The 26,491-nt window shown below is 39.6% G+C and overlaps 1 protein-coding gene across 1 annotated transcript in view; it reads right to left on the minus strand.

Moving 5' to 3' along the window:
* Positions 1–26,491, minus strand: part of NOTCH2 (notch receptor 2) — a 179,877-nt gene that overhangs the window by 40,259 nt on the left and 113,127 nt on the right. Inside the window, exons 6-12 of the mRNA XM_072644543.1 lie at positions 13,064–13,297; positions 11,156–11,311; positions 9,913–10,101; positions 7,712–7,825; positions 6,719–6,832; positions 3,771–4,004; positions 685–795 (exon numbers count right to left, since the gene is read on the minus strand). Coding sequence (XP_072500644.1) covers positions 685–795; positions 3,771–4,004; positions 6,719–6,832; positions 7,712–7,825; positions 9,913–10,101; positions 11,156–11,311; positions 13,064–13,297 — 1,152 coding nt within the window. The remainder of the gene's footprint in view (positions 1–684; positions 796–3,770; positions 4,005–6,718; positions 6,833–7,711; positions 7,826–9,912; positions 10,102–11,155; positions 11,312–13,063; positions 13,298–26,491) is intronic.

Below are 26,491 nucleotides of genomic sequence, written 5' to 3' on the forward strand. Positions count from 1 at the left end.
CTTTTGACTAGGAGGAAAACAGAGAAAAATGGACAAATTCTTATCCTTGTGGGTATACTGACTATGTCCTTTCTGTTGTGTTCCAACAAGTTCACTAACACGTCTTAGACTAAAAAGGGATAGGAATATTGCTCTGCTCATTTATAATCATCTGAGAAGAGTTTACAACCTGAAGAATTTTGGATCGTCTCTTTCTCTGGGGTGGGAAGCTTTCAGTCATGTCTGCCAAACTGAGCTGTCCTTTTCTAAATCGTAAGTTCACCCAAAAAGAAATACTGAGGATAGGGGAGAAGGTGGTGGGGTAGTTTTTTTGGACACTGTTTCTTGCTAGTGTTTACCTCTGTTACACATAGTGTGTGTGTGTGTGTGTGTGTGTGTGCGTGTGTGTGTGTGTGTGTGTACACTGCATATATGTATATGGGTGTCTCTCTCTGTTTCTCTCTCTCTCTGTCTCCCTCTCCCCTCCAGTAGTATTTACAGGTGGCACTGATCAATTAAACCGAAAATACCCAGTGTCATCTCAAAACATCCCATGTCATATACTATAGAGAAGAAGTGGAAGGATTCTTTCTGACCCAAGCCCTGGGCCCAGAGGAAGGGAATGTGTAAAGTTAAGTTTTCTACGTCACTCTTCTGAGGGTAATGAGCTGAAAGGAAGGCTTTTGAAAGGAAGTGAAATGTTACCTGTGAATCCCGATAAACAGACACAACTGTAGCGATTAATTCCATCCATACAGATCCCATGAACGCAGGGATTACTTGCACAGTCATCAAAATTAATTTCACAATTCACCCCTGAAAAGATAAAAGCAAACTACCTCAGTGAGGCAATTCCCATTCTTCATTATTATCAGTCACAGACAGCAGAGGCCTCTGCGTGGTGGTGATTGATGGTGATGGTGATGGTGGCCAAAGTAGTCTAAAACTCACCCAAACTTCTTTGGGTAGAATAAAAAGCTACAATAGGTTATAGGTCTCGGGTGGTATCTATCTAATTAAGCTTGTTCTTTGATTGCTATTACATAAAACCATAGCGCCTAGTTTTCAACTAATTTCTCACTTGCAGCCAGAGAAGAGATGTTTCAGGGACAGGGCAGGGACAAGACAAATCAACTGGTCAATCACATACAGAGTCCTACTGAAGCTGAGTTTGCATCACAATTTTGCCACGCCTGTCAAAAGCACTCCTAGAAAGACTTTCTTTTTTTTTTTTTAAAAGGCCCCTTTCCTCATTCTAATCCTAAATCTTAAAAAAAACCCAAAAACAACTGGTTAAAAAATACCTTCTGTGTGCAAAGTACTATGCAGGCACTGAGGAAGAAAAAAAAACTAAATGAGATGTGGCACCTGCCCTTCCAATCTAGCCAGAAAGACCCTATTGATTGCTGCTAAAATGGTGAAGCTTGGTTAGGTTAATACCAAATAGGATTATAAGTGGTCAGCCTCCTTCAGGTATGGATGGCAGAGAAGCAGGGATAGATGGATCACCACTTCTCACTAAAGTTTTTTTCCTATTTTAAAGTTACATAAGTATACATAAAGTAATATATATTTATTTAAAGTTGCACATATATACGCATATACATATATATTTAAATATATATAAAACTATACATAGAGGTATATACCTATATATAACTAAAGACAGATAACTTTCTAATTTTTTGCAATGAAATATCCAGCAACAGTTAAGGTTAAAAATAAAAAAAGAGAAACTGCATAAAATTGCATATTTTGTCATTTAACTGGTTTGCAGTTTCTAGCTAACTCAATTTATCCCAGAACTTATATCTAGTTATGGCCTAACTGCACAACTGTCTATTCTCAATCACCTGTTAATAATGGTATTAGCTAAAATTAAAAATTAAAAAGTAAACGGTATTGGTCTCACTAACAGAATCCTTGGTATTTCAAGTAAAGGAATTGCCTTTGTCATTCAGCGTTCCTTACTCTGATACCTGCTACCTTAGTGTGTGTGTGTGTGTGTGTGTGTGTGTGTGTGTGTGTGTGTGTGTGTTCTCCAAGGGAGACTAAGAACAAATGGGCAAAAGATATACAGAGACAAGCTTTATCGCATTGTAAGCTCCAGCAGAAGGTAAGTTTCTTGTGGGAAGGGGCTGTTTCATTTTTGTCTTACCTCCAGAGCTGAGATCACTAATGAATTCCACTAATCTTGCATGTTCCCTAGTATCCTCCCTCACCTGTTACAATCTGTTGTGTCTTCAATTAAATTTCATTTATTTTCCCATATATCCCCAGAGCAAGTGAACTATGGAACCCCGGTTCCTGGCCTGTCCTTTTTATTGTGCTGCCTGCAAATGCAGTCAATTATTTCTTGTCCTGTTCAGGGACAGGTTCTTACACCATCCCCCCAGGGCACCCACCTGATACCTACTGGCATGATGGAATAATCCTAGGGAAAACAAAATGCCTGCCAGCTAACTCTTCACCCAGTTTTACAGCATGTTGGATAAAGTGGGATAGATAGCAAAGGCAGAGACAGCTCTTCCATTCTAAGGGCCTCCATTCACTTGCTTGTAAATCTCTCAAATTTCTTTTGGGGCTGCAATTTCTCATGTCTGGGGACCAGCCCGGAAGCAAATTGCTTTTGGAAGGTTTCACAAAGATCCATTCAGCCCTTTTAGTGAGTTATCTAAACGTGGAGGGAGGGAGAAGAATTTTCAGCTGTGAAGGCATGGGGATGTTTTTTTGTATGCTTGAGTAATTCAAAAAGGACTTTGTTTCCAAACTTGGCATGTATGAGGTCCTGGATGAAGACCAGGGCCTTTGACATGTTTGGAGAAATTGGTTTGGAAATAAAAAAAATAATAATAAGTTGAAAGCATCTGACCACCCCTCCCCCTCCACCCCCTACATAAATCACTTTCTTCAAATCCTAAATGTGTTTTCAATAAATCACCCGATGTATTGGCAGGTACCCTTCTCACAGAGGCATACACTGGTTAATCTTTCTCTAATACATTTTTCTTTGATCTGAGAAATAGTACCTCTCTGTCCATGAACAGCTGGCATGGCAATACATATTCATCTAATAAGTAAAACTGGAATTCAGGGAAGTCTGTGAAATGCTGCCAACTAAGAAAATAATCTCACAATTACCTACCATGAAGTGGCATGTTCTCATTGCTAACAAACACAACTAGCCATTCACCTGGGCTCAGTGAGTTTAACCAGGAAATCTGTTACTGGGATGGGGGGTGGGAGTATATGTTCAAACGCCCAGATATATGGTAGGACCATTATGAACTGCCTTCACCTTCTGAAGTCCTAGACTGTAATGACCTTCCCAATGTCCAAGAATGGTGTAGAGGCAAAGTAGGGAGACTCAGGACTGAATATGGAGAAAGAGACCATAAAAGAATTATCAACCAGAAAACCAAAACGTCCATTCCTTTTAGAAGAGAGGGGTAAAAGTAAAAGTCTAGAGGCTACCCAAAATTAACTGAGTTGTTGTATTTGAGAAAAAGGATTTCATTTGTTCTAAGGGGTAGGTGTTCATGCATATAATCCTAACAAACTAAAAACCTTCACATCTATACATAGAAAAATGATCAATCCCTAAACTCTCAGTCGGACAGGAGGAGCATTTGTTTCCAAAGATATTTATAGATGTGGCTTTGGCTGGGTATTTTTCAAAATTAGATCTTAAAAAAAGTTGCTGCATGTATGCCAGGAAAATGTGAGCCTGTGGGTGAAATGTGGGGAAAGAGCTAAGCCCCCAAACCAAACAGAAACAAAGACTGTCTCACCTGATGTGCCAGGCTGGCAGTTACACTGGTAGCCATTCACCAGGTCAATGCAGCGTCCTTCATTCATGCAAGGGCTGCTCAGGCACTCATCGATCTGCTCGCTGCAGATAGCCCCCATGTACCCAGCATTGCAGATGCAGGTGTAGGAATCAATGCCATCCTGGCACTGGCCATGGTGACAGGGATCAGGGTCACAGTTGTCAATGTTCTCCTCACACAGAAGTCCGGTGAAACCTAAAGAGGCAAAATCACCAAGGGTCAAAGTCATCAAGAGAGGGAGGCCTATTTCTGAATGAAAACAGCATACCTACTTAATATTCCTATCTTGTGGGTTTGCTGCGGTAGAGACTTAGCAGAGAACAGTGAAATCATGCTGCTGCTGACCTCACTTAGAATAAGCTTAAATATTGTAAATTAAATAGCATAGATCAAGTTTAGATAATTTAAATCCCACTTTTATCACTGATTACCTAATTTCAGAGTTCCTCTACTTTTATTTTGGATTAAATGGTCACTGGGCAATTGTCACTAACATATAAAGTTTGGGTATTCCTAACTCTTTATCACCAACTCTAACCTACTTCCTATGTAGGAAAAAAGTCAGGCTGGCTTATTTGGAGTCAGAGGATAGTCTTGATAACTATCCTTTCTCCATCACCTATGCCCAATTAGTCACAAAAGCACTGTCAATTCTTCCTTTTGTTTGCATGTCTCTTACATGCACTCTTCCTTTTCTAGCCCAGCTGACATCACTCAACCAAGTACCTGTTACTTCATATCTGGAATATTGCATGTCTTCTAATGATTCTCCCTATCACTAGTTTCTATTCTCTCTGAACCATTCTACTTACCTCTCTGAGATAAATCTCCTAAAAATACCAATTTTACCATGTTGCTTTCTTAACCTCAATTACTCACCATTACTCACAAAACTACATCCAAACTTTATCCTGCCATTCAAGGCTCCTTACCCTACCTATATAACCTTATCTCCAACTGCTCCTCAAAGAGAGTGAAACCTGTGTACCACTCAGGCACTCTCAACGTCCTGGTATGTCCTATTCAGTCTCCAATTTCCATTTTGTATATGCAAGTCCCCTCAATGATAATGCTTTTCCATCCCCTCCAAATCCTTTCCCACCCAATTCTATCTGATCCTATGCATCTTTCAGCTTAGGTCTCACCTGTTCCACCATGAAGCTATGTTCCCTACTGGGCTTCATTCATCTTCCTGTCCTCTGAGCTACTGCTTTCTATAACAATCCCTTATCACTTACCCAGGTGCTGTGGTAAACTGTTACTTAACGATTTCAGGTATATATGTCCTAGCTTCCCAACAAGACTGTGAACTCTTGAGACTGGTAACCACACTCCTGTCACATTACTTTGACCTCTCCTATGATACCTCACACAATGCTATGCATAAAATCAGTTAGATTAATGAATGAATGAAATTGTCATCTGGATTAGAGAGAATGAAGAAAAGGGTCAATTGCCCCCAAATGTCTCATGGGTGAGCAGAAAGCAGGCCTTGCCTCCTATACTTCAAATGGACCTGATAAAACTCTAAGCCTTGATAGTGTCTTCTTGTCCCTTTTAATATAAATTCACATTTAAAAATTCCCCTCCAGTGAATCTTGTCCTATGAGACTAGTCATGAGGGCATCAGCTCAGTATATCCCTAACTGAGGACTACAGAAGAAAGTGCTACAGTGATTCATCTATGGTCACCAAGTAATAAATTGGATTGGGAACCTGAGATACAGTGCTCTCTACCCTACACCATGATGGCTCCCTGTTCTTATTTTGTATAGACAGCAATTCACTGGAAGATAGGGGTCAGAATGCTCATAATGACTAGATTCTTTAAGAATGGAATGATTTTTTTAATTATAAAAAGTGTGCCTATTTGAATGCAAAGAAAATAGAATACCTTCCCATTTTCTCAGGCAATCAGAGAACAAAGATGGTGGAAATTTGCTTTCCCAAATGATCTGGAAATGCCATTTTTTAAACTTCAGGGGGTTGTAGGAAAAGGCAGGAATGATAGGTAGACTGGACCAAAATATACCCTTATTTGAGTTCACAGCTGAAAGGGGAATTGTGCCAAGAATATGTATATGTATGTGCAAGTAGATCTACGGTGACTATTGACTAATAGTGCTTTAAAATCATAAATCACTTCTTCATATCGATCCTCTAAGTTATCTAACTAATCTCCAGTTTTCAGGGGCTCAGAGGTTAAGCAATTTGCCTATAGCCATTTGGTGTAGTGATTCAGCTAGTCAGAATCCACAATCAGACCTTGTGAATCTAAGACTACATTTATTCCATTATGCCAACTGCTTTAGTAGCACAAAGGGCCACGAGGGGAAAGTCAACCTTTCCCAGAGTTAGAGAAACCTGGATGCTAATAACACCTGTTCTCTTTTCCACAGAATGATGTTGCTCTTCACACAACAGTTTATCCCTGGTCTTCTGAGTTCTTTCTTCAGCTACTTGCCTTGGGAGGTCTAGGGAAAAGTCTCCCTGACAAAAAGCCCCAATGGATGAAAAAACTAAAACCCATTCATTTATACAAAAGAAAAAAGGAAAGTCAAGCACTAAGGTCAGTTGGAAACTCACTAACGCCAAAACTTAAAACAGAAGGACATTGACCAAGGGTCTACCACTCAGGAAGGCTGTTATCATGGAAGAGAGGGTGAATTGGTATCAAGGGACTTCCACTTGGGCAGAATGTTATCATGTAAGAGATGAGTCCTATAGGAAGCAATAGGAGAAGAGAACCCCTCCCCCAGAAGGAAATGCAATGGAAGGCCATTCCTTCTATGTCCTTCCCAACCTGCTTTTGTTGTCCATTTGGGGAAGTCACCAAAGGTGCTCTCCTAGCTTTGTTCAGGGGCATTTGCAAAGGGTACAACAGAGAGGCAAAAGCAACAGCGTTCTACCTGTAGCACACTGGCATTCATATCCATTGGGATGATCAATGCATTTTGCACCATTTAGGCATGGAGTACTGGAGCAGTCATCGATGTCAATCTGGCAGACTGATCCAGTGAAACCTGAAAGAAATACAGGTGGTGACCTGAGGAAGCCCAAATGTGATTCAGAGGGTGATGCACTTCTGACATCATCCTGGCTCTTTATCTCATGTAAGAACCCTGGAAAAGGGCTGAGTTAAGGTTATGAACAGGGCAGCAGCAAAGTCAACTTGCACTGTCAGGGAAAATTAGAGCTCTTCTGACTAAGAGGCCACCAAAATAACTGGCTTAAACTAATTGGATGAGAAGTTGAGTCATGAACACTTGTAACCATTCTTGGACATTGCCACTTCCTGGTATAAGGTATCCAACTCCAGGTAAACTAGAGAGAGATTCAAGGAGGAAACAACTCCACAAGGAACAAGGATTGCTCCAGGTGCAGTAAGCAACTACCCTTTGAAGAAATAATGGGAAAAATCAAACCATTAGGTATATGACTTGGCATGAATTCATGTCAGAGTTGGGGGAAGAAGGAGGAAGTAGACTTCCTTAGAATGACTGCTATATTTCTGTCTTAGGATCCATAGGTAATGAAATGACTAAAGAATTGGTCTTTCATGAAACCACAAGAAAATGAATTAAGGGAAAATCAAATTCTGAACAACATACAATGGGAAGCATCTATGAGGAGTGAGTTTCCTGAAATACACATGAAGATGATCCAAGATCTTATGAATGAACTTAACAGTTCCATCCACAAGGGATTAGAAGATGAATGAGTTACTGCACTGGCTTTTCACCAACCTTCATAGACATACTCCTACTTCAAATTCCTCATTTTAATGAACTCTTAGGGTCCATCCCACATACACCTTCCTCCCTCTCCAACTCCCTCTCTCCTTCTGGTCAGTTGGCTTGGTGCCTTAAGAAGAAATTAGAACAGGTGGTAAGGATACTTACCAGGAGGACAGACGCACTGGAAGCGGTTGACTTTATCTAGACACTTCCCGTTGTTCACACAAGGGTTGCTCTGACACTCATTTATCTCCAATTCACAATGCACGCCTTTGAAACCTGAACACAGAAGGAACCACACAAAAGGCTCAGAAGGGAGTATTTTCCAGGTATCCAAGAACTCATGAGAAAGCATAGTAACTTCAGTCGATGACTACAGCCTTGATAGGCAGGCAACGGTCATACAAAGAGAAAAGGGATTTGGCCATCAAAGTTCAGAGGAAACGCATTCTAAACATTTGGGTAATACGGAAAGAGTGAGATAACCCAAGCACTATGGAGGTGATGATGGTGTGTGGCAATAACTGTTCTATCATTTCAGACTGAAGAAATGGTTGATGCTTTCAGAAATCAAATCCCCATCCTTAGAAGACTGCTCTCCACACTCTAAAGGCAGAAGACCTTTCCCCATATCCTTAAGAAGACTGAGGATTAAAGATCCAAGAAAATTTGTGTCTCCAAAGTGCCTTTCCACTCTTTTATCTCTCCAGTATTCTGTGTGTTTGTGTGTGTGTGTGTGTGTGTGTGTGTGTGTGTGTGTATGTTCTGGTTCTCTGGTGACTTCATTCATTGTCCTGCTGGCTCAGGGGGTCTATATCTGATCATTTGAAACATAATTTTTCTGTAGAAGCCTAAGCTTTCTTCACTTTTTTTTTGGATTGTATCTTTTAAGCAAGGTATCACCAAATCCATCACTATAGTGCATGACAGGCTACTATCCTTGAATAGGATGTTAAAACTGAATGTTGGGAGGGATTATGAGGTTATTTGGTATGTCCTGTGCCCTACCTGGATACTCGGACAAATGCCAGGCCATGGAGCATCACCACCCCACCCACTGAGAACTGGTTTTGAGACTGACAAGGCTACCCAAAGAGCAGGTCCAAACCAGTGCTCTCTGGAAGGATGAGATCAGAACCACCCCTATCTCTGAATCCATCTTTCTATCTGGGATGGTCCAGAATGTCTAATTAGAGCTTCCATGGCAGGGGCACACACAGTCACAACATGTGCCTGAGGGGCTGGTACAATCCTTCCAAAACCCATAGGTTCAACAGCATAAACCTTCAACATTAGGATTTTAGTTTCCTCTGTGGGGACACTGGAAGTATTTCTGAAAGAGTTAGGATGACACTAGAAAAAGACAGCTGTACTCTGTCTTATGCAGGAGATGAACATCTAAAAAGTCATAGGTGAAGGGCATTTTTGTCAATTGACAAATATCTTAAATTCTCAATGTGATGGATATACTCACCCTCATTACAAGAAAAGGAATCTTACAGTAAACAGCATTTGCTATAATAAAAATCATTAAGGATATGTAAAACAATTCTGCTAACTTATCTATTATACAAACTTGAATTTTATATGATGAGTGGTTTTTTAAAGCAGGAGTTCTTAACCCATTTTCTGTCATGGACTGCTTTAGTACAATTTAGAGAACCCTATGGAACCCTTCTCAGAATGATGCTTTTAAAATGCATAAAATAAGGGGATAGGGGAGACCTGGGAGAGAGAGAAAATGTGGAACTGAAAAGAAAATGAAACTGAATAAAAAATATTTAAATGCTTAAAATATATATTCATAAGATTACAAAGGAAACTGATTATATAGAAAATATATGCATGTATATATGTGTGTAAATGTACACAGATATAAAGATAAAATAGAAATATATATGTGCATGCATACACATACATAAAGATAAAATAGAAATATGTGTGTATACATACATATATTCACATATATGAAATCAAATTAAAATAAATAAATGAAAAATAAAAAAATAAAATGTGTAAATGTGTGCATATATACAAGTACATCAGGTTAAGAATTGATTTGAAGGGAAGCAGATCAATATGACTTGGACAAATTATTTTTTTGCATTTGCAGCTCACCAATGAAGAGCCTTTTAAGGTCCTTTAGTACAGGTACTGACTTAGATGTCTTCTGAGGCAACAACAGGCAGGATTTATTGTCAAAGACAATTAGACAACCAGACTGCCCTCAGTGCAGCATGAACAGACACACCGTCACCATGGGCTTGAATTCTGATGGTCACCAGGCACTGTCCTGGACATGACAACCCACTCCTTCTTCCCCAGGGCTCCTGTCCTGGAGGATCTTGCCCAGACTCTTCCTTTACCTGGCATGCAGAGGCATGTGAACCCTCCAATCTTGTCCAAGCAGGTGGCATCATTCTGGCAAGGATCCGAATGACACTCATTGATGTCCATCTCACAGCGGGGGCCTGTGTATCCCTTCAAACACTCACAGTGGAAGGCACCTTCTGTGTTCACACATTTCCCCGCATGTTCACATGGATTACTATTGGCTAAAACAGAAAGGCACAGATCATTGGAAATAAAAAGCCCTCAGAGGGGCATGTTCCACCAAAGGGAAGCAAGGGGATGGGACTAATGACCGCAGAAACACCTGAGCTCTCATCCAATCCCTGCCAAAGACTTGCTATTAGGAGCAAGGCTAGTCTCTTGAAGGTCTGGTGACTCAGTTTCCCATTTAGCCTCCATTAAATGAGACAGGACAAATACTCTCTTCACTCTGCTCTGTCTGCCTCTACCCACACTGCCAGAGGGCTTTCCCCTTATAGTCAGCAATGGGGCCATATTTGCTCTGCTGAAGAATTTCTAAGCTGGGAAGCATATGCCAAGCTTCTCACCAGAGGTGGGCATGAGACTCTTGGAGTAAAGAGGTTTAAGGCAATCTTAAGAGTCTGTACTCATTTAAAGTATACTAAGCATGACCATACCTCCCTCCTTTGTGTAGAGGATAAAATTAATAATAATTAGTAATAATCATGACAGCTAGCATTCATGTAGCACTAGTATGCACTAAGCACTTTACAATTATAATTTTATTATTATTCCCCATTTTACAGTTACTAAGGTTAATAATAATAATTGTGATTATTACTATAAATAATAACAACTAACACTTATATAGCACTCACTATGTGCCAGGAACTGTGTTAAGCACTTAAAGTAATTATTTCATCTGATTCTCATAACAACCTTGGGAGGTAGGTCCTATTATTATCCCCATTTTACAGCTGTGAAAACTGAGGTTAATAATCACAACTACACCTAACATTTGTATAGCACCTACTATGTACCAGGATCTGTGCTAAGCACTTTACAATATTTTTGTCCTTATAATATATTTCTCCCTTAGGCCTCACACCAACCTCATGATATAGGTGCTGTTATTATCCCTATTTTACAGGTAAAGAAACTGAGGCAAACAGGTTCAATATACTGCCCAGGATCACACAGCTAGTAAACTGGTTTGAATGTGGGTCTCCATGACTCTACGCTCAGCACTCTGTGCACTATGGAGCTCCCCTGCTGCCCCAAGTCACGCGTACTCACCCATGGCACATTCATCCACATCATCGGTGCAGGCAGCTCCCTTGTAGCCTTGTGGACAGGTGCAGATGTACTGCCCATTCAGGGGGTTGGTGTCACACAATGCTCCCTTGTGGCATGGGTTGCTAATGCATGCATCATCCAGGTGACACAAAAGCCCTGTCCCAGGAAGAAGAGAGATGGGAGGTCACTATTAGAACAATAGGATCCATACCCACTACAACATTCCCTCTCAGTGCTCAGCCAGCATCTTCTAGATTTCCATAGAGAGAAGAATCACTCATTCAAGGCAGCCTTTCTCATTTTTGGAAGCTCTAGCTGTTAAGATGTTGTCCCAAAAGCAAACCTCAATCTGTCTCTGTGACTTCTCCCCACTTTTCAGTTCTTACCCATGGAATGAAGACCAAGTCTAATTCTTTTGCTACACGAGACACCCTTTCAAATGCTGAAATTTCAAATCCTCTTCCGCAAGACAAACCTCTCTAGGTCCTTCCAACCGATCTTCATATGGCATAATCCTGTATTCCTTTAGCAGCTGTCATGCCCAGGACTGACCAAACACAATTTTTCAGGTGTAGCCTGAACAGGGTAGTAAGACCCCCATTTCTTGGGCATTAAGGCCATCTTTAAGGCAGTGTGAGGTCATTACTGAAGAAAACTATTCTCTTCCTTACTAGAGAGAAGGTTCACTCAAATCTGGGTGATCAATAACATGACAGTTATGATGATTGGTGCCGGTAGGGAAAGGCATCTATACAACAACAGGAAATCACTTCGTAAACCTGGTTCTGATTAGGAGGCCACTCTGGGCCCATCAGGGAAAAAACCAGAGCTTATACAACATGGTCCTCATGTTCTGGACCCTCTAACCTCAGTAGAATATGGACTTATGGACATGGACATGATTCTGAATGAGGTAAGCTTTCCCACGGCCACCTCTCTGAAAAGGAAGCCCTCCCTTCACACTTTCTCTGAGGTCTAGCAAATGAGAGTGAAAGCCAAGGTTTCGCTAGAATTCTGATCCCTGGGAAGCATAAGGATCTTACCAGCCCGAGGAGAGCAAAACTAAATAAATGACATCCTACTCATTTTAAGCAGCTGTTTTGGAGCATCAGCATTCCTTGTCTGTGAACCTGAGGGGTTCTGAAGAAGACATTACTAGGTACCCTTGTCCCCCAAACAAGAACAGTCACTTAGGAACTGGCTTTTCCAGTCTGCAGTCTGCTTAAGGACACATGAGTAAGACTCCTGCAGCACAGCTGGAGGTGGGGCCTTTAGAAAAGCATTCACAATGAAATGTTTCACAACTGTTCTTGCTTCCTAAGTTTTTAACTGCTTCCTCCTCTAAAAGTTATTCAGTTAGCAGTGATTTTAGCTACTTTAATTTCACATTTAAAGGTCCCAGTGGATGACGACAGAGGGCTGAGATACTCTCAAATTCGAGCTTTCCTGATTAGACTCTTCATATTTTTACTTGGTTTTTGTTGATTTAGTTTAGTTTAATGAGAGCATTGATAACTAGATTTCACATTGAAATCAAGTCCGTAAGTCCCTTTATCACTAATAATTATTACTTTTTATTCATGAAGAGTTTTTTTAATCTTATAATTTCAAGGAGATGAAAAGATACTCTCAGATATCAGCAGTTACTAGACTTGTATTTCAGCAAAATAAAATGAGGTACAAAAAGGAGAAATGAATAGTGCTCAATCAACCCCAAGTCACCTGGTTAAAAAACCCTCTGAAGCTCTGACTCTCAGCACTTTGTATAAAAAAGGCCACATTTCAAGAAGGAAAGTTTCAAATTATCTACACTTAAAAATGGCATTTTGAGAGCTTTGGTTTCTCAAAGGACAAGCTATATAAAATCACCCAGCCCTCACAGCTAACCAGACTCCCCGTTCTTCTTACCCGCCTTTCCTTCTGGGCATGTGCAGGAGAAGGAGGCCACACGGTCAATGCAGGTGGAACCTGGAGTGCAGGCGGCAAAGGCGCAGTCATCGATGTTCTCACTGCAGTCATCACCACTCCATCCATTGACACAGACACATCCATAACCCCCATGGTGATTGGTGCAGGTTCCTCCATTCTGACAAGCGTTGGGCTGTAGCTGGCATTCATCCACATCCTCTGTGCAGAACTGACCTGGTGGGGGAAGAGAACGTGGACATCAAGACTATTATTCCCAAGTGATCAGGACCATGTTATGCTGCAGGCACTTAGCTTTGTCCTCACCACCATTCACAGCAATCGATCAATAACTATTTATTATGTGCCCAAAGTGCTAGGCACTGTCTGTGCCTTTAAGTGCTGAGGATACAAAAAGAGGCAAAAGACAGTCCCTGCCCTCGGGAAGCTTATGCTGTTTGTCTTTAGTTTACATCACAGGATGAGTGTGTGAACTGGATTTAAGTGAGGCAGCATAGCACAAAGTTGACAGCTTCACTCTCTCTTCCAGAGTCATCAAAGTATAGTAGTAGGACAGAAGTCAAGATGGCCCAGGATAAAATGGATGACCTTGGCATATTCCATGTCTGACCAAGCTCCAAGCACTACAGAGTCTGCTTCAGCTGCCTTCATGGCTGCTGGAATAAATTGTTCTCATCCACCTATTCTACTGGAGAAGTCTTCACATGTTTGGGGTAGACAGCCCTCTAACTCACCAACAGGTCTGAGGTCTATCAGTTACCCTCAGCTTGGTTTATTTAGCCTGTCTGGGTTGTGACCACTGCAGATGCTACAGCTTCTTGGAGCCGCAGGGGAGAGGTAGACTCCAAAGGTGGATGAGTAACCCTGAACAGGACTCAGCAAGCCTTCTCACCAGAAGTGCTAGTCCTTCATGAACACCCCATACACCCTCAAGAAGCTTATAATCTAATGGGGAGAGGCACCAAGCAAGCAAATACATACCAAAAAAATCATGTACAGAATAAATATGGAGTAATTGAGAGGGGGAACACTGTAATGAAGATGGGTAGGGAAATGATTTCTCTAAGAAGTAGGATTCTAGTTGAGACCTAAAGGAAGCCAGAGAAGTTTAGAGTTGGAGCAGAGAAGGGAGAACATTCTAGGCATGGGGGACAGCTGGAGAGAATGTATAGCATCAAGGGATGGAGTATCTTGTTTGTGGGACAGCCAGGAGGCCAGGTCATTGGATCAAAGAGTAAATTTGGGGAGTAAGGTGTAAGAAGACTGGAAAGGTAAGAGGTGGCTGAGTTATGAAGGGCTTTGAATACCAAAGTCAAGTGCCTAGTTGTGCCAAGCACTGTGTTAAGGTAACAACAGTCCCTGACCTCAAGGAACTCACAATCTAAAGGGGGTGGGAGGAGGTAACATGCAAATAACTATGTACAAACAAGATCTATCCATCTATCAATATATATGTGTATATATATATATATGCACACATATACATGTGTGTATAAAAATATAAATTATGGTTGTTTATGCCAGGAAAGTCGTAGAGGAACAGAAGCAGCTTCCATTCCCTAGAAACTCTGGCCTTATGGGAATTTGACTGGCTAAAAAAATAATCACAGCTGACATTTATGCAATGTTTACATAAGTTCATCTGATCCTCACAACAAATATGTGAGATAGGTTCTACAGGCCTCATTATCCCCATTTTACAGATGAGGAAACTTAACACGTAGCAAGATTAAGTGGCTTTCCTATGGTTACACAGGAGGGAGAGAGGGAGGGAGGGAATAGACATGGAATTCAGGACTCTTTAAAACATGGAAACTGCTTGGGATCACATACGCATGAATAACAAGAACAGGTTGAAGAATAATTAGTAGATGAAGGAGAAAGAAAACAAGGAAAGGAAATCACTATATCAGAAAGAAAAGGTAGCAGTGGGAACTAAGAATAGCATAAAAAAAACCCCAAAACCCTGGCACTTTTAAGTGTAGAACAGGGAAAAGCAGAGTCTATAGAGGAGTCTGGCCCCAATATGTCCACCCCAAGGACAGAAAGGACAGAGGAAATCCACAGAGTATAAAGGGACAGGGATGGTCAGACTGAACTACAACATGGCAGCAATCTTAAGATGTGTCAAACGCTACTATTGGGTGAGCTAGGGAGCTGGGATAATGTCTACTCTCTCCATGACCAGGACATATAGCTTCAAATGGAAGTTAAGGAATTTTAAACAGTAGTAAGAATAAATCTGACAGCCAAATCATAAACTCTAAAGCTGATGGATGGTCTGTTGCATGTCAGACCTTTAAAAGACCAAATCAGATCACCACTTTTTGACATGTAGGGTCCAGTTCAGTAACTTCAGAACAAATGTTTGTTGAATTACATTAAATCTTAATATCAGTAAGCCACGAAATTAAGTTGAACCTAAAGACATAGGACCTCTCAAAACCTATTTTTCCAAGGACTCAGAACCAGATCAAAGAAACATACACAAGACCCTTGTTACTGATGGATAACTGGTACTAGAAAAAGGTCACTTAAAGTGAATCGACTTAAAACAGAGATCAACATTCCATAATAAATAGTTTTTAAAAAGGCACTGTGGGGATTTTATCTTTTTTTGTGGGGATTTTATCTTAAAAAATGAAATGAAAAGTATATTAAAAAATCTGTCTTATTGAACAAAACTAAGGTTACAATTCCAAATATGTACTAATAAACAAAGAAAAAAGATTTTTTTAGGATGTAATTTTTCCAACAAAATTATATGACAGAAAAATGATAATAAAGATAGTGACTGTTATGAAAATATTCAAGTGCTTCATAAATTTTTCCAAAGCCTCTGCCTCTATTAACCCTCTGATATTCAAAGCCTTCTCTTCTGATTCACTTACAACAATCAAGAAGAGACCAGAAAAGACTTACTTGCAATGGGTAAGGATAGATTATTAGGGGCTAACTTTAAATGGCAAGGACGTTTGAGTGGATTCTAATTTTTAAGTGGTCAGATCATAAGTAAATATTTTTATATTATGATGACTTTTGCCCCCTTACACAGGAATGAAGGGATGTAATGTGGTACAGATAGCCATCCTCAGAGTCAGGAAGACCTGGGACACATACTGGGGTAACATTACCCTTGGAGAAGTCACTTAGCTTCTCATGCCCCCAACAACTCATTAAGCTGTATTCTGCTCAATTGCTGATCTGCATTGATAGAGGCAGTTTCCTTAACCAGCAGTTCCCTACTATGATGAAAACATAGGTATAAAACAACATCATCACTCCAGGGGTGTGGATAATAACTACTCCAATAATGAGACCCCTTGAATTCTATTCTAACCCTAGTCCAGTCGACTTGCATTTCACTTTCTTATCTCTGCTCCCCTCAAATTCACTTCTTACTCTCCTTCACAGTCACTGATGGACAAAGGTTCCACAAAAGGAAAGCACGTGACATTTCAACCTAGAAAACAATCATTCCACACCACACACACAAAATCAATCAAGAATTTTCTGAGCAACCGTGTGTCCAATTCTAGGTCAAACAGAAATGACATAGGCTGAGAGAAGGGAGAACTTTCTAGCATGAATGTGAAAAGGGGAAGTAAGGCTTATCAGCAAACATGAGGGCCCAGGGCAAGCTCTTCAGGACAGACTACCTTAAGTGACTGCTCTCAACCAAGCTCCGTTCCTTGCAGAGATGCTTGCTTAGACTGCCAACAGCTGTGTTTACTAGGATTCATGGGAGATTTAGAAATGAAAATATGACAGCGTATCTTGAGTGGAGAGTTGCTGCAGTATTTAAAGTTTCAACGAAATAAAATTTTAATATTGGTGCTGACTCAATATTTTCATGTTGCCCCATTAATTTAATTTAGCAGTGGTATCTAAGCAACTGAAGTATCACTTCTTTTTTGCCTCGATATGGGGTGATCTGAGGCATAGCTCAGGGACATAATGAAGATCTTAAAAAATATTTTTAATAATACTTTAAAAAGTATTTTCTACTTGCTATAATCATCACTTTGATATCTCATGGTGATAGAATGTGGCTAAACAAGGCAAATTTCAGAAAGGGAATTTGAGGAAAAAAGGACTCTTGTCAGAAATGAGAAGTATAATCTTGAGCAATTCGTTCTATCTTTCTATAGTTGAGTTTTAGTACAATGGGATGGAAAAGGAAGAAACTGAAATACTGATCCATCACACAAGGTAACTGATGGTAATTTGTGAATTCTCTCAACTAATGCTTTGTCTTTATTCAAAAGTTCTTGACAGTTTTCTTGTAGGGTTTGCTGCATTATGGAATTCAGGCAGTTTGATGTGTCATGGTCTTTGGGGAAATCTGTGATCCTTAAAATTATCCCTGAACATCTTATTTTCAAGGTATCACTCTAAATTCTTATCTGTTTTAATAGAATTGTTAACTTTTACTTCTCTTCTAGGAATTTTCCTCCACATCAGCAACGTATCCCACATCTGTTGTTGTCTCTCTATAGCTTCTACTTCTCTGGAAAGATTTTTTAAAATTGTATAATCAGTTTTTCCTTCTCTGCCAACTGGGTTTTCAAAATTCTCACACCGAGAGCTAATTTCTGTGCTTGGAGCAACAAATTCTGACCTAATTTCATTCCCAATTTATTTTATGAACTTTATAGTTGCTTGCTCTTGTTTTGTGGTCTCTTGGAGGGTCACAGGATTCAGTCTTTCATTGACTTCACTTTCCTTCATATTATTTCTTTGAGATTTTGCTGATTTTCACTTCTGTTTTCCCTTTTCTCTTTATCTTCGTGTGTCCTGGACTTTTAAAGTTCATGCTATTTCTCTTTATATTCATGACACTTTATCTTTTTCTTGTATTCTCCCTTCACTTTTTCATTCATTCCTTTATTCTTCGTTCACACGGACACACAGAAACACAAACACACACACGCACCCCAGGTCACTGGATGGAGGAGGGAGAACTACTTTGCAAATACAAAAGGCATTACTTTAGGGATGAGACTGGTCTTTGAAGAAAAGATATTGGAATGGAATATATCATATCATTCATTGAAAAGCACACATCATTTGTTTCACAGACTGATATGAAAACTAGAGCTGGAAGTCACCGTGCTGCCTTTTAAGGATACCTTTATCACACATTAGAAATCCTCCAGGACTAAGGAGTTCTCATTCCAGAAGACTGGTCCTATTTGGCCTTATTTCTGCTAGGGTCCTTTTTTGCCTCTGTCCAGCTCCACCAAAATATTCTTCATCAAGGACATAAGAAATAAAAATCGATGGTTTCCTTCCAAAACGAAATGTTTATTTACGTGATTCATTTCCTTCATGCCATCATCCTGCCAGCACAAGAGAATATTGATATAAACTCATTTCTTAAATGAAGAGGTTGGCGAAAGTGGTCTTTGAGGTACCTTCCACAGCTAGGTTTATGTTTGTATGGAAGAGAAAAATTATTTGTTTTGTGACTAATATGGTATCCAAGTAAACACCTATGCAGTTTTGCATACAAAATTAAGTTCGATCCAAAATTACAGTTCAGAGACCACAGAGCTGGTATTCCCTGAAGGTCTTTCATTCAACATTTAAAAATATTTATTAAGTACTTCCTATGTGCAATGCATTGTCCTAGATGCCAAAGGAGATGGAAACTAAGTAGGATGTTGTATTGGCCCATAGGAGCTTAGAGTTTAAGACATGCAGTGTTTTATGTTGTAACGGTGTGAAAAGATATTCTTTAAATGACTACTGACCTCAAGAAACTTAGAAAATCACCCAAGAGACAAGCAATTCAAAGAACAAAAAAGCAAAATCTAAGCAAGCATCCAAAGGGTGATATGATCAGTAAGGAAGAGGCTATGAGCAGGGTGGGCCAGAGCAGGTGGGCCTGGCTGGGTAGAACAAGCTGGGCACTGAGGATGGGCAGCATTTCTATATGCAAAGAGAAAGGACAGGGGCATTCCCACCTCACTGAGTATTCTGATCAAAGGCAGGGATATGAGAATGGATGTGGAGTATGTGAGAAATAGCAGAGACCAGCCTGAGTAGAGTGGAGGTCTCTTACATATGTAAGAAGTTTTACTTGGAAAAGAATCTGAGAAGAATTACTGGGAAACTGGAAAGTAGTTTGGCAGAAATCAGGTGTGGACCAATACCCAGGCAGCTGGATTGTGCAATATATTGAGCAATGGGCCTGGAGTCAGGAATACCTAAGTTCAAATCCAGCCTCAGACATGTATTAGATAGGTGACCTTGGACAAATTACCTACCCTCTGTTTGCCTTAGTTTCCTCAACTGTAAAATGAGGATGATAATAGTACCTACCTTAGAGGCTACTGTGAGAAAATCAAATGATAATGCTAATTCTCTTCCCTTCACTCCTATATTATATTCCTCCCCAAAACTCAAAATATATATGTGACCTCAATGCAAAGGTCATACCAGAAACAATTTAAAAGGCAATGATATAATGTACTTTCATTGATAAGGCCAACGGGGAAGTTCTTAACTAAGTTAACAAGGGCTAAAGATGATTACAAAGAGAAAGTGGATAATTTCAGAGACATGAAATTGAAAAGCTTTTGTATGAACAAAATCAACAGGAACCAGCATAAGAGGAGAATCTGACAAGCACAAGAAAAATCTTAGCAGCAAATATCTGTCTGATGAGGGCAAACAGCCAAAATATAGAGAACTAACACAAATATGGAAGACCAAAGAAGAGGAGCCTGGACTTTCTAGGTCTGCCTGGGATGAGACTGTAAGCCACAGACAGTACTTTGTGCTGGGTCAGGCCCTGTTTGGTATTTTAATCAATGGCTTGGGTGAAGCTGTAGGTGATTTGCCTATGAAAGTTATCAATGACAAAAAGGCAGGAGGAAATACAAACACATTTTTCTGTGAGACCATGGGTTAAGTTTCCAGTGTGAGCATTTATATCTTAGGAACTGGCAAACATTATAAATCAGGGTTTGATTCATTGTTTTATTGGTTGCCTATACTTAAGAAAGTGATAGAAAAATGGTGATAATGAAGATTAAAATTAAAGTGAGTCATACTCATTTTTAAAGATTAAACATTTACCAACATACCCTCATGAGAGATTCAGAATTGAAAAAGACCTCAATCTAGCCAGATCAAAACAACTAAGGATAAATATAAATACCTAAACAGGTTTCAGAAATGAGGGGGCATGTGGTTAGATAGCAATTCACACATTTGCTTCATCCTTCATTTTCTAAGATGATCAATGACATCATGGGGTGATGGGCGAGGGAGTTTTAGTTGATTAAAATCTCAATGAGTCAACAAAGTGATGTGATTGTCAAAAAATCTCACTTGATCATGTCTGCCAACCTGGAAGAGATTTCAAGAGTTATCCACGTCAACTCCCTCATCAGTCCCAGGAAGCAAAGAAACTTGCCCAGGGTCACAGAGGTAGGTTTTGAATCCAGATACACCATTCCGTGACCCATAGCAGTAAGAGAAGCATGATATCCACAATGAAAGAAGTAACATGTTTGGATATTCACATCATAAAACAATATACAAATACCTTTGCCTGTCATCCCAGTACAATAAGCTTCCAATGTTATTGGCCCACGTATAAAATTCTCCTGAGCACCATGAACTATTCAATGTCAACTCATAAACTATTTCCCAACGTTGACAGGCATCATGTCTTGGATCAGGTAAGAGGGCAGCTAGACAGATCTGCACACACATTTTCCCAAAGACATTGCCATTGAGACTAGTCTAAGTCCTTCTTTGCATTTCCTCTTAAGTGAGTCCACAAGTCACCATTAGGATCTAACTTCAGGAATAAAAGAGACTAGTATATTTTTTTAATTCCTCAATTATCTGTTACTACTCAACTAGAAGGGGTATCAGAATCCTCCTGATTATTCACTCAGCTTCTGGATACCGAGCATAGACCACGTGAAAGATATGACTAGGTTGTTAACCATTCTGTCATTTCTAAGGACAGTAGCAGGACAAGAGAGGGTTGTGTTCTAGATGATCCTCCCATTTAAAAACCTTGTGGTACAAAAAAAAGGAGATTCCAGCTCTTTTGTAGCCTCCTGCCAGACTTCTGAAGGTGCAAAGTCTCAGGTATAACAAGCCTCAGCTTGTACCACCTTAGTCTACACTTAGGTCTCATTGGTGAACTCCCAAAATGTGTTGCATAAAGTCCAGTTTGGCAAGTTCTTCTGGGCATAAATTAGTAACTTGTTTTATTGGTAATTGTTTCACCTGCTAAGGCATTCAGCAAATGGACTATGGAATAGCTCTTTCTATTTAGCACCTTTTCCATTTACTATTGTGAAAAGGAAAATCCTACTTGCTTATAAAAATTACATTTTCTGTGGTTACCACAAGCCTCACCTAGCAATTGGTGAAGAGCTTCGTATGATCAAGTGCTTGGATAAAAGTTTAAAGAGCTTAAAAACTGCTGAGGTAATGTAGAGTCTAGAGCATGGGACTGATCACACTTTCTGAGTGTCTAGTAAGTGAACAGCGCTGTGGAAAATAGAAGAGGTATAGGACAGTCATTATCCTCATGGAGTTTACATTAGAGGTTGGGGACTGGGCAATACACGTAAGGAAAATGAACATGAAGTAAAAGACTGGTGCCATATGAATAAAAATTTAAGTGCTGGCAGGATTCAGAAGGAGTTACTGTGGCTGAAGTGGTCAGGGAATCAGAGACTATATGAATAAGGTATTTCAAAGGTCATGTAGTCAAGCAGATGCCTAAACCCAGAATTCTCACTCTAAAAAAATCCAAGAGATGATCATGGAAAGACCTCCAGTAACTGGGAGTTACTCACTTAGTAACTTACTGTCCTCCAAGACAACCCATTTCATTTTGAGAAAGCTTCAATTTTGGAAATGCCTTCCTTATACTTTAGGTCAAAATCAGCCTCCTTATAATTTGCAATTATTGGTTCTAGTTTTTCCTCTGGAACCAATTCATTTCAACAAACATTTCTTAAGCACCTACATCCTAGGAACTATGTTAACATAATCCTTTGCTCCAAGAAGGTTTTGTTCTACTAGAGGGAAAATGAAATGTAAACATACGTATGTATGTGTATATAGGTATGTGTATAATTATATGTAGACAGTTATGAACATACATGTCTATGTGCATATTGATGTGTAGATACATGCATGTATATACAGGTGTTTGTACAGACACACACACACACACACTCAGAAGTGGCCTTATGTAGGAGGAGGTAGCCCTTGAGCTCAGGTCTGAAAAGAGTTGGAGATTACAAAAGAAGAAGGTGAGGAAAGGGTGCATTGTAGGCACAGAGGACAGCCAGCATAGAGGCAGAGAGGTAGAAGGGCTGCCAAATGGAAAGAAGTATGGAAAAAACAGTGACAACAACAAAGGAAAGGCAATCACTGACAGACAATTTCCAAAAGGCATTAGAGAATTAGCATAGAATGGACAAAGGTACAGGAAAATAGAAGACATTTCTGGAAGGCACTGTCGGCAATTTAATATGGCTTCAATGTAGATTCTGTGAAGTACAGTGGTGAAAAAAACCCACTCCCTCTAGCATCGGAAAACCTGAGCTCGAATCTTGGGCAAATCATTGACTTTCTCTGGGCCTTGGGTTCCACATTTATAAAATGAGAGAGGGGCTGGATCAGATTACCTCTGAGGCTTCTCACCAGCCCTTGATTTATAATCCTATGAATGGTAAGAGAATGATGGAACTGAATCAGTGCTCTCAAAAAGATCTCTTTCTAAGAAGTAGTTGTAAGCCAATGACAAAAGTTTTAAATCTACCCAAAAGTACAAAGTTCAACCAAATTAGGAAGGAGGTATTATCATATCACCATAAAGAGAAAACAAACCCCAGGAAAGTGAAAGTAGGACCGCTCACCCAACATTTCAAAATTCAAAAGCCTTTCCTTTCTACACCAAGATTTTCAAGTACCATTTTCAGAACACCACAATGACAGCTGATTATAAATGCCTCATAGAGACAAAACAAATCATTGTAAGCTCCTTGAGAACAGGGGCTATCTTTTGCATCTTTTTGTATCCCCAGAGCTTTGCATAAAGCCTGTCACACAGGAGGCACTTAATAAATGTTTACTGATTGAATGATACCACAAAAAGAAAATGCAAGTGGTATATTAACAACCATGCCCTAACAGGGTAGAGAAGATAATCTGGCTAACCAAGCTGAACTGCCTATATTCTGTACTTTTCTCCTTGAAAAAATAAAACAAAACACTATATGCCTGTTGTTTTTATATGATAGTCATTTTTGGATATAGTCCAGGGTCCCACCCTTTAGCACAAGACTCTTTCTTATAACAAAGAAAAAAGTTAAGCAAAACCAACCAATGAAGTGACTGTATCTGAGATTATGGAACCTTCTGCACCTAAATTTCCACTTCTTTGCCAAGAAGAAGAGGTTTATTTGATTATTTTTCTCTTATATGAACACTGTTTATCACAATTATTCAGAGTTTAGTTTCCTTTTAGTGATCATTTAATTTAAGTTGGGGCTGCACTTTAATCTGAGTTAAATGCCCTTTTAAAAAGTAAAAAAAGAATTATAGTCTCTACATCTCTCAGCATAGGGTGAGGCTATGAATATTTATTAAAGAACCCCCAAAATATATTCTCAGACCATTTACATAAAGATGTTAGAGATGAGAAATTAAGCTTATGTGTTGGCAATTGCTGTCTTTTTGATTGCCTTTTTTAGGTGATATTTACATATGATTTTGTGATATTTGTATGTCATTTTGTGATATTTTGCATGATTTTTATAGTTTAGCTGATACTTTAGTGATATTTTACATGATCTGTGATATTTTCATGTTTCAAAAATTCTCTCCTCTGAGATATTATGAAAATTGATGCCCACATGCCTTTAAAGTTGTGTGTTTCACGTCCTGAGGAGGTAGCATGTATTGTAGTGGTTCTATTAAGAAGAAGAATTAACTACAGAAATATCATTAGATTATTTCTGTCTTTTTGTTTTCTTTCCAGGTTCATGTATAAAATGCTCTTGGGATGACCTAGCTTTCCTGGGTCTCAAGCATTCTACAGGCTTGGTTTCCCCTGAATTGCCTTTTGCTGTTTTGTGATGAGACATTTGTAAACTTCCATCTGAAAAAAAAAGTAAACCTGGACTGCCCTTGGTTACCACATCACTCTGCTTAGCAACCAGTCAACCTCTTAATGGATGAGGTGGTTTCTGAGCTCCTATGGCCTTCTCATTAGGGTGACTGTTTTGCATCACAAAATTCTCTAACAATGACAGAGTTAATAACAGATCATTTTCCCATTTTTCAGAGTTCATAGGATTTCAAAGATTTATCACTGAAAAGGAACTTAAATGTTATCTATTCCACTCTTTTCATTTTATAGTTGTAGAAAGTGAGGTGAAAGGCAACGTGATTTGCAGTTAAAGTATATCAGGTGGAAGATACTATAATAATATGCAGTGCATTATTCTGGCCTTTATCTTCCCTTCTAATTTACCTTCACTATTATCAGTCAATGATCTGATTGCAGAGACAGCTAATTCTGAAATGACTCCCACATCAGTAAGTAGTCATTTCCTGCCTATCAAGAGAGAGTCAATTTCACTAGTTGTGATGGTGTCTGGTGCTCACCACAATTAGGACTCTCATCCTGAATGATGTACACATGTGACGCTGAATATTCCATTAACCTTTGGTCTCTTTCATTTCCTGATCCTGAACTATATTTTGCAATGCATGGGCCTGTTTTCTAATGCATTTTTCGTGATCCTCCCCTCTGCACCCACAATGGCAGTGAAATAATGGTATATCAAGTTATACGCTGACTTGCTTTGAAGCATCTCATCAAGCTCTTTATTGAATTTCTCTACTTTTCACCCTATGCTGTTAGTACATAAGTTATAATGACCAAAATTCTTTGGGCCTCAATTTTTTCATCTGTAAAGTGAGGGGATTGGACTAGATGGCCCCTAAGGGTCCCTTCCATTTCTAAATCTAGGGTACTATGATCACCATGGTGGGCTATTTGCTTGTGTTTACCATGAATACTGTCTGATCAGTCATAGTCAGACATACTATACATCTTGACTCCAACATAGTGATGTCATTTTAGTCCTTTTCGAGAATGAAGTGACAACAATGAACCATGAGTACTGTAAGGTGGGATAATCAAGGGTCCTATGAAATACTTCTTGTGGTCTTTGGTCATACAATAGAGCCCTTACATTAGTCTATCCAGAAGAATGCCAGCTCTTCTACTTTATTTATTCGATCCTCCAAAAGGAACCTATAGGAGTTATTCTTCTATGAAGGTTCATTTTTTGGGGGAAGGGAGTTTCCTGGTATCACTATGAAAGTGATTTAATTCCTTTTGCACTCTGCTCCCTTGGTCACTGGACAAAGACTACACGAGGAGTCTCAAGAGTTAAATCCAAACTGTTTGTCAATGGTTTCAGAATGGTGTAATTCTGAACAGTTCCCACCCCCATCTCCTTTTCCACCATTCGATTAATATCACTGCAAAAACAGGTTACACAGGACTAGCAGCTATTATGTATGATTATACTAATCTCCAAGGCCAAAAAAAAAAAATTCACCCTAGATGTTAAGGGATCTTGCTGGTGATGAGGTTTTAACTCAGTCAGGTTGGTCTTCAAATAACAAACACTGTCATAGGGGCATACTGGAAGTATTTCCATTTTTGTAGAACCTGCCAGGGATTACATTCTCCTGGCTCAGTTTTTGAGAAGTGAGGGCTCACCTTCATGTCATGATGAAGAATCAGAGATGGATTTTTATGAAGGCCAACATGAAACTAAAAAATTGGGATCCAGTAAGGCAATACATAAATCCAGAGAACAGACTTGTAATCAAGCATGACAGAGTAGAAACTGAAATTTGAGACATTTCCTGTTCTCTCCATCCAGAATACAAATGAGGGTATTTTTAAGCTCCCAGAAAATGATGACTTTCCACTCTGAACCGGGGGGAACAATCTCTATACAGTTTTCTTTTAAAAATAAATAAATAAATAAAAATTGAAAGCTGTGGTGGGAAAAGCCTCACATTACAGTTCAGCCTGTCACCAGCTAAACATTGGACAGAATCAGGGACACCTGGTTCAAAAAACTAAAATGTGCAAAAGCCCAAGTCTGCAGACACAAAAGGCTCATGCACCAATTTTGGCAGTCACTGCATAGTTTTTCATGCCAAAAAAGAGTTATTGAAATTGGAGCAACTGACAGCCATGGGAGTTTTAACAAACTCCTTGGGCTCATCATTCTATAAATGAGAGCTGGGAGAAAAGTTCAACCAGTTAGATTTGACTTGTATCCACCTAAGGTCCACTGTTCATGTCTGCCCAGGGCCCCAAAGTGCAATTTT

This window comes from Notamacropus eugenii, chromosome 2 (assembly GCF_028372415.1).
Source record: "Notamacropus eugenii isolate mMacEug1 chromosome 2, mMacEug1.pri_v2, whole genome shotgun sequence".
Taxonomy (NCBI): domain Eukaryota; kingdom Metazoa; phylum Chordata; class Mammalia; order Diprotodontia; family Macropodidae; genus Notamacropus; species Notamacropus eugenii.